Genomic DNA, 13,270 nt, shown 5'->3' with positions numbered 1-13,270 from the left:
CCTATAATGTTATGTTCATACACAACTTGTGCTCCTGCTTACTCTACCCCCAATCCCAAGTCTATCATCTGATTGTTTTGTTATTTCCTGTACTTTAGAACATCTGCATCCCAGATGACCATGTAAAATCAGCTCCAAAAGGAAACACTTATTCCTATACTTGCCCCCATGCAGGATTCCGGTAACCAGCCCTAGACAAATATATATGTATGTTTAGAGAACCCATGGTAGTGAATAGTTACAGAACCAGAATGGATACAATTAATTAAAGAAATCATGAAACAAGCTCAAAGAGCTGTACTGAAAGAACCAACATGTCCAGTGGGTCACAGACACTTATCCTAAGTGTGTTACATGTATTATAACTCACTTAAGCCTCATAAAGCAAGTTCAATGTTACCATTATTTGCATTTTATAGATGAAGATCCTGCAAGTCAGGAAATTGTTAATGGCACTACAGCTACTGAAAACCATGTAAAGAGTACCTTCCTAAGAGCCTAAACAAGTCCAGCCTTCTCTAGGTCAATCTACCCTTTCTTACTTAGCTTTCAAATGTATCCATTAATTTGCCTTATCACTGTCTGATCACTTCCATCCTCCAAAAGGAATAATGGGCTTCAGCCAGAAGTACTCCCCTCCTCTCACCCGCTCACTCAGACACTAGATGCTCCTTCTCATATTCAGTCACTCTATTAGAATTTATTTACTACCTACCAAGAACAAGCTCCATGAAAACTCCAAGAATTTATTTTAAATATATAATTTTCATACTTCCTATATATTGGGGAGCAGTAAGTGAACATAAGTACATTTGGGAAGTATTCTGCCTTGATAACCCATTAATCGAGGCTAATTATTTGGCCCTAAGTACCTCCATATAGGTTTAATGGACACTTTGACTCTCAAGAGGTGAAAGATGAGGTTTCAAAATTCCTTGTTACAAGGTTGAACAACCCTGGAGGATCAGCCCAAATATGGTACCTGTGGCCCACCGCCGTCATAGATAAAGCAAGATAACAGCCAATGGGCATTCCTGCTTTCACAGCCTTCAAGAGAGGATGGAAGGTGGGCGACTCCGTCATGTCAGGCACCGCGCTGAAGAAAGGCACAGTTGGACAATTCTGCTGTATTCCACAGTCGTTTCTGTGCAATTTTAACCTCAAAATCAAATTCCAGGCCCACTGGTTAAATGAAGTCTCAGGAGTTTCTCCATATCGAACAATACTGGCCAAATATGAAACCTAAAACATTTATTTTAAATCAAATTAGTCAAACCAAATTAAATCAGTAGCCTCACCTATCCATCTCTTTTTATGATCAATAATGCCTTTGTGAGAACTACCTACTTACTGGTATTCAATTAACATTTATGGCACTACATTAAAGTGATTTCTCACAGCTGACCACCTCTACTCACCTGCTAGTCACTTTGTGAAGCTCAAACAAAAGAGATATCAAAGTTGATCCTCAAAGAATGATGCTAATAAATAAGTTTAGGAATGAGCTGGGAGGAGGGGTGACTCATTTACAACATGTTAAATTTGAGTGGTATAAAAATTCCCACCATGACTAATTTCAAGCTATTACTAAACAACCTAGCTGCAAAGTTTCTGAAAATTTAACAGTTCTCCTGAACCAGCTCAAGCGAGCTCCGGCATACTACTGTAGCTCAACTCAAGTTCTAGAACACTAAGTGGTTAGAGAAGCTACTCTATAAGAAAAAAGTCAGATCACAGTTCATGAACAGCCTCAGCTACTTAGTGAGGCCTTCTGCAACTCAGTGAGACCCTGTTTTAAAAATAAAGAATAAAAATTATGGCTGGGTGTATAGCTCAGAGGTAGGATGCCCCTGGGTTCCACCCAGTACTGCCAAAAAAAAAAAAGTCTAACCATAAAAGTCAATTTAGCATCTTAAATTGCCAGAAATGTTCTCAGAATATCGAATAATTAATACTGTAATTTCATCTGACCAGACTATTTATCAATAAAGATTTATAGTCTCATAACATAAGAGGAAAAAATACCTGCTTCATACTTTCAGAAATAAGCCCAGCATATGGCTTCTGCGAAAGGTACTTCTGATAAGCCTCGAGGACTGTTAAGGCTACTTCAGCGTGGACTGCTTGATCCAGATGAAGGACACCCTTTAAAGAGAAAAATAATCACAAATATACCAACTTCAATTTTTTTTATGCTCATGGATCAAAAATAGGTAGAATAGTAAAACGGGTCTTGGATAGAGAAACTAAATATTCCAAATATCACATCTTGTAATAGTGAGGTTATAAAATGACAACAGGAAAGAGCTTGAAATCTAAAAAGCAATCAAACTGGGTATGATAGTGCACACCTGTAATCCCTGTACTTGGGAGATTGAGACAGGAGGATCACAAGTTTGAGGTCAGCCTCAGCAACTTAGTGAAGCCCTTAACATCTTATGAGACCATGTTTCAAAATAAAAAATAAAAAGGGATGGTGATGTATTTTAGAAGTAGAATGTCCCTAGGTTCAATCTCTAGTGCCACAAAAAAAAAAAGAAGAAAGAAAAAAGAAAGAAAAAGCATTTATACTGCACCAAGATAGTCCTGAACCTGGTCATTCCCCATCACCCCCCAAAAAACAATGGTATCTTTAAAGGTAATCCCCCACCCCAACCTAGAATCTCTACAAAGACGTGGGTTATGATTAAAGGCATTAACACAAACCAGGAAATTGTTTATTATTAATTAAACGGGAAGGTATTTAATCAATTAAGTCCACACTCTCCTTAGTTCATCATTAGTGCTAATAAATAAGATCTTCAACAACACGGAGGAGTCTCATCCTACCAAGTCTTCCTTCGCAGTTTACAGAAAACCCATTCTCTAACCCTTTCACAGAAGATCATGATCCCAGCTCTAAGAAAGAGGTAGGAGACTGTCGCAGGGGAGTCTCCATGCAGCTCGCTGGGGGGACGGGTCGCACTCACAAGTGCAAGAACGTGAAGGTGCAGGACAGTGCCCGTGGCTCACTGGCCACTCAGTCCCAGGTCAGGGACTCCCTGCGAGCAAAGCTGCCTGGCTTGAGTCTCCTCGTCTGCACACCAGGCATCGTGCTCATGCAAGCCACACAAGACAGCTGCAAGAATTAAATGACCTGCCCAGAGCAAAAGCTGGCAGAAGTGGTAGAGGGTTGAGTTCTCCCCCATTTTCCTTCTAAAATGTTAGTATTTTGACCAAGTAGCTAAGTAAGAATGTCTATGGGTTAAGAGGCAGAAAAGGTCTGTATTCTGTTTTATTGTTTTGGTGCTGGGGATTGAACTCCGCGACATCCTACCTCCAAGCTATGGCCCCAGCCCTTTTTTATTTGTTTTTGGTACTAGGAATTGAATCCAGGGGCATTCTACCACTGAGCTGGACCCCAGCCCTTCTCATTTTATGTTTTGAAACGGCCTTACTAGGGTGCAGAAAGTCTCACTAAATTGCTGAGGCTGGCCTCAATCTCGCGATCCTCCTGTCTCAACCTTCCATTTCAGGGGTACTAATATTAGAGAGGTGCACAACCATGCCAGGCTAGGTAAAGTTCTTAAATATTCAAAATCACTTGATGTGACATCTTAGAGACATAATCTGTATCAATCTGTTAATAATAAACTATTAAGCCGGGCTTGGTGGCACACGCTTGTAATCCCAGCATTTAGGAGACTGAGACAGGAGGATCGGAGTTCATGGACAGTGTCAGCTACTTAGTGAGGCCTGTTGCAACTCACTGAGACCCTGTTTTGAAATAAAGAATAAAATATAGGGCTGAGAGCATAGCTCAGAGGTAGAATGCCCCTGGGTTCCACCCCTAATACTGCAAAATAATTAATAATAATAATAATAATAATCTATTAATAACTACAACACAATGTAATTAATATGTGCCAAAAACCATGCTAAATATTTACATGTCTTAGTCGGGGGTGGTGGCACATGCCTGTAATCCCCGTGCTTGGGAGGCTGAGACAGGAGGATTGCACAGGTTCGAAGCCAGTTACTTAATGAGGCTCTCAGCAATTTAGTGAGACCCTGCTTCCAAATAAAATAGAAAATAGGTCTGGGAGTGTAGCCGGGAGGTAGAAAGCCCCTGGGTTCCACCCCCAGTACCACCAATATATATATAGAGAGAGATTTCGATGTCTTGTTAAATCCTTACAACAACCCTATGAGTTGGGCCTATTGATATCAATGTTCACAGATGAGCAACTGAGACCCAGAGAATTTAGAAAGCTTACTCGGCGTCACAAAGCCAAGAGGCAGTCGAGCTGGAGTCAGATTCAGACACACCAGCTCAGAACTCAGGCTCATAATTAACACACAGTATTTTAGAAAATAATCCTGGCAAGGACATCAAGAAAAACTGTCAGAGAAAGAAGGACCAGGGCAGGAGAGGCAATTAAGGGAGAAACTGCAGTAACTAGACAGATAAAAAAAAACAACAGAAGCAGTCTAAGGGTAAAAAGAAGACTTTTCAAAGTGGAATGACTTATCTTAATTTAGAGGATGCTCACGCTGTGAAAAAGAACTAAAGAAAAGATCCTAAACTCTGACATAGCTAAAAAAAAAAAAAAAAATTGCAGATCGCGCAAATGGCACTCAAAAGTGTTACTGGTACGTGTAGACGCTCCAGTTTTAGGGACAGTTTTAATGCATACCTGTTCATCAAATCCCCAATTCAGTCCTTCTAGAATAACGCAGGCCAGTTTATTCTTTACTGTTGTAAGGTTGTAATTCAATAACCAATCCCAAATCACAGCTATCTCGGAGGCAGAAGGTCGCCAAAGATACAAAGGCAATTCTTTAAATAAGTACAAAGAAACCTTATTAAAGAGAAAACAAGAATAATTAAAACCAGAGCTCAGAGGCAATCTAGTATAAGAATACATTATTACGCTGCTTGCAAAAGTTTTTCCTCCAAAGTTTTATATGATTTTTAGACAAGTAAAATGCCAATCATAGACAATGGAATCAAAATAATATTAAAATCTGATGATACACCAAAAACACACTTTGTGAAGATAATTTTTTTTAATTTTTTTAAAATTTAGAAACAGGGTCTCACTAAGTTCCTGAGAGCCTCACTAAGTAGCTGAGGTTGGCTTCGAACACGTGCGATCCTCCTGTCTCAGCCTCCCAAGTGCGGGGATTACCTGTGTGCACCACCACGCCTAGCTGAAGATAATTTTTTTTTAAAATATGTAAATTGGTATGCTTTAGTTTAGGTATACCAAAAGAGTATGAAACAAATTTAAAGCCATAGTAAATCAGAGATGGCCATTCACTTCAGGCATACAAAAAAAAAAATTTAAGTAATTACTTCTTCTATTCTATGGCATTTTAAAAGATATTTCTATTCACTTCAAAGCAATATGTAGAGAGGGAGGTAACAAGTAGATGGGGGTACAAATGAAACAAGATCAATCAAGAGCAGAAAACTATTAAAAATGGGTACATAGAGGTTTACTACACAAGTCTACTTTTATCTATATTGAAATATTCTGTAATAAAATTTTAATCCATTTGTAAAAGCCTATAGCACTTCTTTTTAAATAACCTATCTATGTGTAAAAATTAAGATAAATCTGTATGCATATAATGAAGTTTGCTTTGTAGGAAAGTAGAAGAGAAATTCATTTTATAATGTCTTCAATAATGATGTCTAATAGAAATATAAATGGTATGTGTAATTTTAACTTTTTTAATAACCACACTTTAAGTCAAAAGAAAAAAGTGAAATTAATTTAATAATATATTTTATTTAAGCTGGGCGTGGTGGTGCACGCTTGTAATCCCCACGCTTGGGAGGCTGAGACAGGAAGATCGCACAGGTTCGAAGCCAGCCTCAGCTACTTAGTGAGGCTCTCAGCAACTAGTGAGACCCTGTTTCTAATAAAATATTTTTAAAAATAGGTCTGGAAGTGTAGCCCAGAGGTAGAAAGCCCCTGGGTTCCATCCCCAGTACCACACACACACACACACACACACACACACACACACAAATAATAATAAAAATAATAATAATAATAATAATAATAATAATAATATTTTATTTAATCTGATGTCCAAAATATTTTTATTTTAACATGAAATTGTTAAAAAAGGTATTAAGATGTGTAAAATCATTTTATTCATATTCAAAAAACTCAGTGAGTAGCCAGATGTGGCGTCACACACCTGCAATCTCAGTACCTGGGAGGCTGAGACAGGAAGATCACAGGTTCATGGCAATGTCATTCCCAACAAACTTCCTGTTTTTACCACTGCTACAATAATTGAGGGTTAAAATAATGATGATGACAAAAGCGAGTAAAATCGTTGGTGCTCTTACCATTCCAACCTGGTCAATAGTTTCTTGAACTCTAGCTAAAAGGATAGAAATGATCTCAGGATGAACAGCTGTGATGGCCCCCAACAGCTCTCGGCCAACCTTTGAGAAAGTCTCTCTGGTGGATAGGGTGACATAAGATACCTAAAAGGAGAAGGTAGGGAAATGACACTTTTTAGTTATCACACAAAACACACTTCCATTGTTGCTTTTATTAATAAAACAGATATAAATCTCAAATTGGAACTCGGTTTAGGCCATGAAGAGATGTCAAAACTTCAGATAATAAACTGTACACTGAGTCTGGAAGGGGAGAGAGAAGGTGAGAAATTGGAAACATCTATAACAATGACTTCAAGTGCTATGTTACAAAAATTAATTCAGCAAGGCACCATGGCAGTACCTATAACCCCAGCTACTCAGTAGGCAGAGGCAGAAAGATCGCTTAATCCCAGGAACTCAAGGCCAGCCTGGCAACACAGCAAGCGCTCGTTCATACAAATTATGCATACTGCAAAGTTTGTCAGTAGCAATGAAACAATCCCTTTGGTGTCAAAATGTAAGAAATCCCAAATATAATAAAAATTATAATACATTTCATAGAAATACATAATCTCTGCTTCAAAATAAAACCCCTAACTACAAGAGCTTCTAAAATATCAATGTTAATTAATTCCTTCTGACCATCTTTCAAATTATAATCCACTAAAGCCAACGGCTAGCATTTTTAATGTAATACTTTAAAATACAAAAATAACAGAATAAAAAGAATTAAAAATATATCACAGAAAGATTAAATATTGCTTCAATTATTTATACACTGGAGCAGAATGTAATATAGAATGTGGCTTTTTAGGCCATGAAGATAGTCTGAAATTCTAGCCCCATCTAGGTCTTCACCTCATGTCTGAATACGAAGTGTAAGTCTAGGGGCAGCTAACGGAGAGGATTTCACCCTGGAAAGAACTTTAGGTCGTTTGTCATTCTCAAACTGGAGTACTATGGGAGAAAAATAAACCCCAAAGAATCTTCTTCAAATGTAATTTTACTTGAGAAAACCTGAATACTTTGGAAGAAACATTTTTACGATGATAAAGAGATAAATGACAGCCTAAAGTACAGAATGTGCATGGCTTTTTAGATATACATAAAATTCCAGTGGGCATCTGGGCAGCCACTTTGAGATGGTCCCTAGACTTTCAGAGGATGGAAGTTCACCCTTCTCCACCATCAGGGTGGCTCACAGAAAAAGTGAAGAATGCCGGATCTTATTTCAACCTGTCGTTTTGTAGATGAGGAAAATGAAGCCCAGAGTGGTAAGCTATCTTTTCTGATGTAAGACTATTAACAGTGAAGTTAACCCAAAGCTCATGTCTTCTAATTTTGGATTCAATGCCCTTCCTTCCTTCTCTTCCCCTCCCTCCCTCCCTCCTTCCTTCTCTCCCTCCCTCCCTCCTTCCTTCTCTTCCCCTCCCTCCCTCCTTCCTTCTCTCTCTCCCTCCCTCCCTCCCTTCCTTCCTTCCCTCCCTCCTTCCTTCCTTCCTTCCATACGACCATCCTTTTATTCTTTATAAAAGTTAACTCACTAAATTGCTGAGGCCGGCCTCAAACCTGTAATCCTCCTGTCGGATCCTCTCAGGTACTGGGGTTACAGGCATGCACCACAGCCACCCAGCTCGGAAGCCAGGCTTCCACAATACTGACAGAGGTGGAAGAGTGGCGTATGAAGGGTAGTAGGAGAAAGCTGAGGCAAACAGTATAAAAGTACAGGTATAAGGCTACGCTAGATTGGTTACTTCTTACCAAAACTCATACATCAATGGCAAGAGATAGAAGTGGGAGATGGAATGGTAAAATTAATGTTTGCACAACTCCCTATAGTAAAATGCCGTTTCTTTGATTCTCTATCCCCTTCTATATGTGCAGATAATAGCTCAATCAGTAATATTTTTTAAAAACAGCAAAGAAATTGGCAGAGATACAACTCAAAGGGAAAATTTTTTGTTGAGTTATAAAAATCGATATTCTAACCTCATAAATCTCCAGAACAATAATTTTTATGAAGTCCTCATCCACATTGGTTCTTCTGGCCTGAGCCATCTGAGCAAAGGTAGTCAGAAGGCAAATCTCGTCTGAGCTATTCATGGAAGAAAGACACTTCTCAAAGTTCACAAAATGTTCTGGGTCTGCAAGTTCATGTCAAGAAAATAAAGTGGAAAAAGAAAACAATGCATATGCCTTAAGTACTTTTCTGAAGACAAACAAGATATAAAATTAAAAGATATTTAGAAATATTTAAAGATACAAAAGGTCTTTCTTTGTTCTGAAATGAATTTCACCTATATATGTATATACACACACTTACTTTACTGTCACGCTGTAATGTAGTTCAGTGATAGAACACACAGGCACACAGCGCCTAGTGAGCTTATGGCCCCTGAAATTCCAACAAATTCTAAATATACTATCCTCTCTGAAGGAGTCGTTTAACATCTCTCTGCCTGTTTCCTCATCTGCCTCAAGACTTTATTTATTTTTTATTTATTTATTATAGTACTAGGCATTGAACCCAGGGGCATTCTAACTCCAAGCTACACCCCCAGCCCAATTTTTTATTCTTTATTTTGAAGCAGGGTCTCACTGGGTTGTGGAGGGCCTCACAAGTGTCTGAGGCTGACCGTGAACCTGCGATCCTCCTGTCTACCCTCCCAAGTACTGAGATTACAAGCGTGTGCCACCACGCCCAGCTCAAGACATTATTTAAAAAGATTAAATGATATGTCACTGGTGAGGTGCTTTGTTGAAGGGAAAGCACTGCCGCTGCCACTACATCGGGTCATTTCCAGGCAGCTCTGCCGGGCTCACGGGCACACCTGAAGGTACTGGGCAGTTGTCAGCCACAAGAATGAAGACACTCTTGATAAAAACTAAGGTCAGCGGACTACTCACTATAAACATGGCATTCCAAGTAAGAGACTGACTTATAAGTGAAAATTAGAAACAAGAAATCAGTTCAAACCATGACTAAAATGCTGATGGTTGTAATAAGCAATATATTAATATGTTGTGCCTAGTTCTCAAAGGATACTATATGAACAACGTTACATTTTATTGCTATGAAACAGTAATGACAAACAACTTTGTAATACATGATAGAAACTAGATGTTGCTAATGGGAAGTTTTACAGAGAAAAGAAAAAAATCTATTTAAGAAATATATTCTCCTGATGGAACTTTTCAAAGTAAAAAGGCAACAAACCAACAGCTCTTTTTACATGTTTACACATTTGAGAAATCATAGGTAGTTCACCAAATTTTCTGTATTTTCAAATAAGTCCATGGGGCACTTACCAAACCAATTTTCATTTCCTGTCTCCAAACTGGATTTATAATGGAAATTACTATACAGAGCTTCCTCTCAAGATAATGAAAATTGGAATTATCATTTTAATATAGACTGTTTTAAGGTACATATCAAGGGAGAAGCCTTACATTTTAAAGAATTCTATAAAAAAGAACAAATGGGGAAAAGAAATAACTTTCTAATTAGCTTTTAAAACATTAACTTTGAGGACAAACAACTAAAACATATTTCTATATTTATGTATCATTAAATTTGCGAATGACTCTACTAGTGGCCACGTGTTGATCATACTGAAAAGAACAACAAAAAAACAAAGTCAGATTAAAACGAGCTTTTTTTTAAACAATCGCTAAGAAATCTGCTAGTTAAAATGTTAAAATTCAGCCGGGCGTGGTGGCGCACGCTTGTAATCCCCGCGCTTGGGAGGCAGAGACAGGAGGATCACGCAGGTTCGAAGCCAGCCCCGCGCGCTGGCTTAGGAGACCCTGTTTCCAAATAAAAATGTAAAAATAGGTCTGGGAATGTAGCCCAGAGGTAGAAGGGCTCCAGGAACCCCAGAACCACCAAAAAAAAAAAAAAAAGTTAAAATTAACAGCTATAATTTGTTCTTCAGGAACTACTTGTGTTTTCAGGGTCACCTATCCTCACTACCACAGATAAATAATTGGCTGTAAAGAACAAAAAATTCTGATATTTATTAAATATAAAACATGTTAGAAAGGTAAAACAAAAAATTCTTAGGCTTCCATAACTCAGTAAGCATCGAGCCTACCAACACAATTTGGTATATGGAAGATTAAGTAAATGAGAAAATGAAAAAAAATAGCAAATTTGAGCAAGAGGACTGAATGCAAAGACCTGTGAAGGCTAGAAGCTGATAAGGCAGATTAAACTTCTCTACCGCATCTTAGTAACTCTGGACCAGGTGATAAAGGCAATGAGAGAGGAAGATAAAGCGCTGTAGGAGCCTGAGTCCAGAGACAACTCCCCGCACAGGCAGAGCGCCAGGGTGAGGCCAAGCTGGCACGGCCTCCGCACAGCCTGCAACCCTCTCCTTCACAGGGCTGAGCTGCTGGCCAGCAAATGCTGCAGATCCGAATTTCCAATGAAGGAAGATGGCATTTCTAAGGAGATCTCACCAAAACTAAACTGCACAGGGCAGTGCTGCTAACCCTCCCAGGTCACCTACTACATTTCCTGTTTGACCCACAGAATTAGGTGGACAAAGGCCCCTCATCTTGCTCACGTGGGTGCTTCTCTCCTACGATGAGAAGAAGGATCGAATACAAGAATCTCCTCCAGGACAGGCCAGAAACATTTTATGAGACAGAATAATATGAGGAGCCCAGAGTGACCTCTGGACTAAAAAGAAAAACAGACAAAAGTAGATTCACACAGAACATACAAAAAAAAAAAAAAAAAGACAAGAACCAGAAACAGAAGAAGGCATCAATCATGAAGACAAAAAAATCATGTATGTCTTTGCAAATATGAATGTATATCTCTAAAAGCTATTTTGCAAATATGAGGCTCAATAATTTTTAAATTTTTAAGTTATGAGTGATATTAAAAAAAATAAAATAAATGTTAAAAAAGCTTATGGTTTTAAGTAATATAAAGGTTTAAAATTTGGAAAACAGAATTCACTTTTGGTATGCTCTAAAATCCTCTAATATTTTGGCATGCTTTGTACTATTTTTTTTAATGTAGAGGGTAATTGCTAAAAACCACTATAATATATATATATATATATATATATATATATATATATCCAATTAAAAAGTCAGATAGCTTTAACATTATAACAAAAGCAGACAAATATCCTGTAGTCCAGTATTGGTATGACTTTAATACTTAATTGGTTTTCCCCAAAATTAATTTTTAGAGTATCCTATCTACCTCTTTACTTACTTCCAAAACAATTCAACTTGTTTAAAAAAAATAGCATATAAATATATTAGTGGAACAACCGGCCACAAAACCTTAACAAAATTTCTAGAAAAGTAATATGCAAGCCAGGCATGGTGGCGCACGCTTGGAATCCCAGTACAAGGGAGGCTGAGAAAGAATGATCGCGCAGGTTCGAAGCCAGCCTCAGCTAGTTAGTGAGGCTCTCAGCAACTTAGTGAGACCCTGTTTCCAAATAAAATATAAAATAGGCCTGGGCATGTAGCCTGGAGGTTGAAAGCCCCTGGATTCCATCCCCAGTACCACAAAAAAAAAAAAAGTAATATTCATTTGTTATTCTGTTCAGAATAATTTAACACTTGCAAAAAAGTGATTCCTAGACTTCCGGGAAGATGGCGACCGAGAAAAGCGGGGCTTTAGAGCCCCGCTAACAACAAATATCCATTACCACAAAATCAGCGCCTTTCAAAGCCAGAAAACAACATCACCAGAGAAACAAAAAAAATCACCAGGCTCCAGAGAGAAAGCGGACTGAGAACAGAGCCACAGAGGATATCCTCACGCCCAAGGACGCGGCAGATGCGGCAGATGCGGCAGCAGCGCCATACTGCCGGCGAATTCACAGGACGGCCACAGCAAGCCGAGGGGAGCCGCTGCTGAACAGCCAGGCGGGATTTCTCGGCGCAGAGGACATCTAAAGCTCCCAGTGTCTGAGCTCAGCACATGCTGCAGGGATTCAGAGTGGAAATCAAAACCAAGAAAAAAAAAAAAAAAAAAAAAACGCCAGCCCAACAGCCAAGGGCGTAGCAGCGGCGCCATATTGCCACCGGCGGCAGCAGCACGGAACTCACTACAGGTACATCTGCGTACTCAAGAACAGTGAGTCAAATTGCGGGCCACAGCGGAGAAATCCCAGTACTGTACTCACTGGGACTTGACCCAGTGGGAGAGGGGCGGTGGCAGTGATATCACACCATAGGAGAACGTGCAACCTGGCACCCCCCACGGTCTAAAGCAGCCTCTATCGACTCTCTGGGTCGGAGACTCTGTGATAAAACCCAGTAAAGGAGTAGTGGGGTCTGAGATACTACTGACTCGAGATCCAGAGCACCTTAAGTGAAGTCATAGTGACCCAAGGGAAGAACCCAGAGAAGGCACAAACTTCCGAAATCATGGGAAAGAGGAATAATACTGGAGCAATTAATGCTCACAACCCCACAACATCAGAACCCGATAAAACAGAAAATCAGAGATTTCTAGAAGATCAAATCAGGAAAATAACTGTAGAAATAATAGAGGTGCTTCGAAAAGAACTCAGAGAGAGCCAAAAAGAGATAAAGGATGCAATTAATGAAGTAAAGGCCTCAATTCAAAGCACAAACAACCGATTAGAACACATGGAGAACAGAATCTCGCTCTTAGAAGATGATCATTCCAAAAATGAACGCATAGTTTCTAATCTAGGAAAAAATATCCGACAGCAGGAATCTGATATTGAAGAAATATGGGCCCATCTTAAGAGAGCTAACCTAAGAATAATTGGAATAGAGGAGGGAAAAGAAAGTGAAACCAAAGGGATCAACAATCTCTTCAAGGAAGTAATAGCAGAAAATTTTCCAAATATAGAGCAAGAGGTTGATACACAGATCCAG

The 13,270-nt window shown here is 39.0% G+C and overlaps 1 protein-coding gene across 2 annotated transcripts in view; it reads right to left on the bottom strand.

The window, feature by feature from the left end:
- EPG5 (ectopic P-granules 5 autophagy tethering factor) overlaps positions 1 to 13,270 on the bottom strand; it is a gene marked incomplete at both ends in the record, with an annotated part of 104,642 nt that overhangs the window by 58,388 nt on the left and 32,984 nt on the right. For both annotated transcript variants that reach the window (XM_080714842.1, XM_080714843.1), the window contains 5 exons: positions 983 to 1,242; positions 2,026 to 2,145; positions 4,677 to 4,841; positions 6,350 to 6,490; positions 8,378 to 8,532. In XM_080714842.1, coding sequence (XP_080570968.1) covers positions 983 to 1,242; positions 2,026 to 2,145; positions 4,677 to 4,841; positions 6,350 to 6,490; positions 8,378 to 8,532 — 841 coding nt within the window. The remainder of the gene's footprint in view (positions 1 to 982; positions 1,243 to 2,025; positions 2,146 to 4,676; positions 4,842 to 6,349; positions 6,491 to 8,377; positions 8,533 to 13,270) is intronic.

The sequence above is a fragment of the Muscardinus avellanarius genome (genome assembly GCF_963383645.1).
Source record: "Muscardinus avellanarius genome assembly, chromosome: 17".
Taxonomy (NCBI): Eukaryota; Metazoa; Chordata; class Mammalia; order Rodentia; family Gliridae; genus Muscardinus; species Muscardinus avellanarius.
This window is presented reverse-complemented; position numbering and strand designations above follow the sequence as displayed.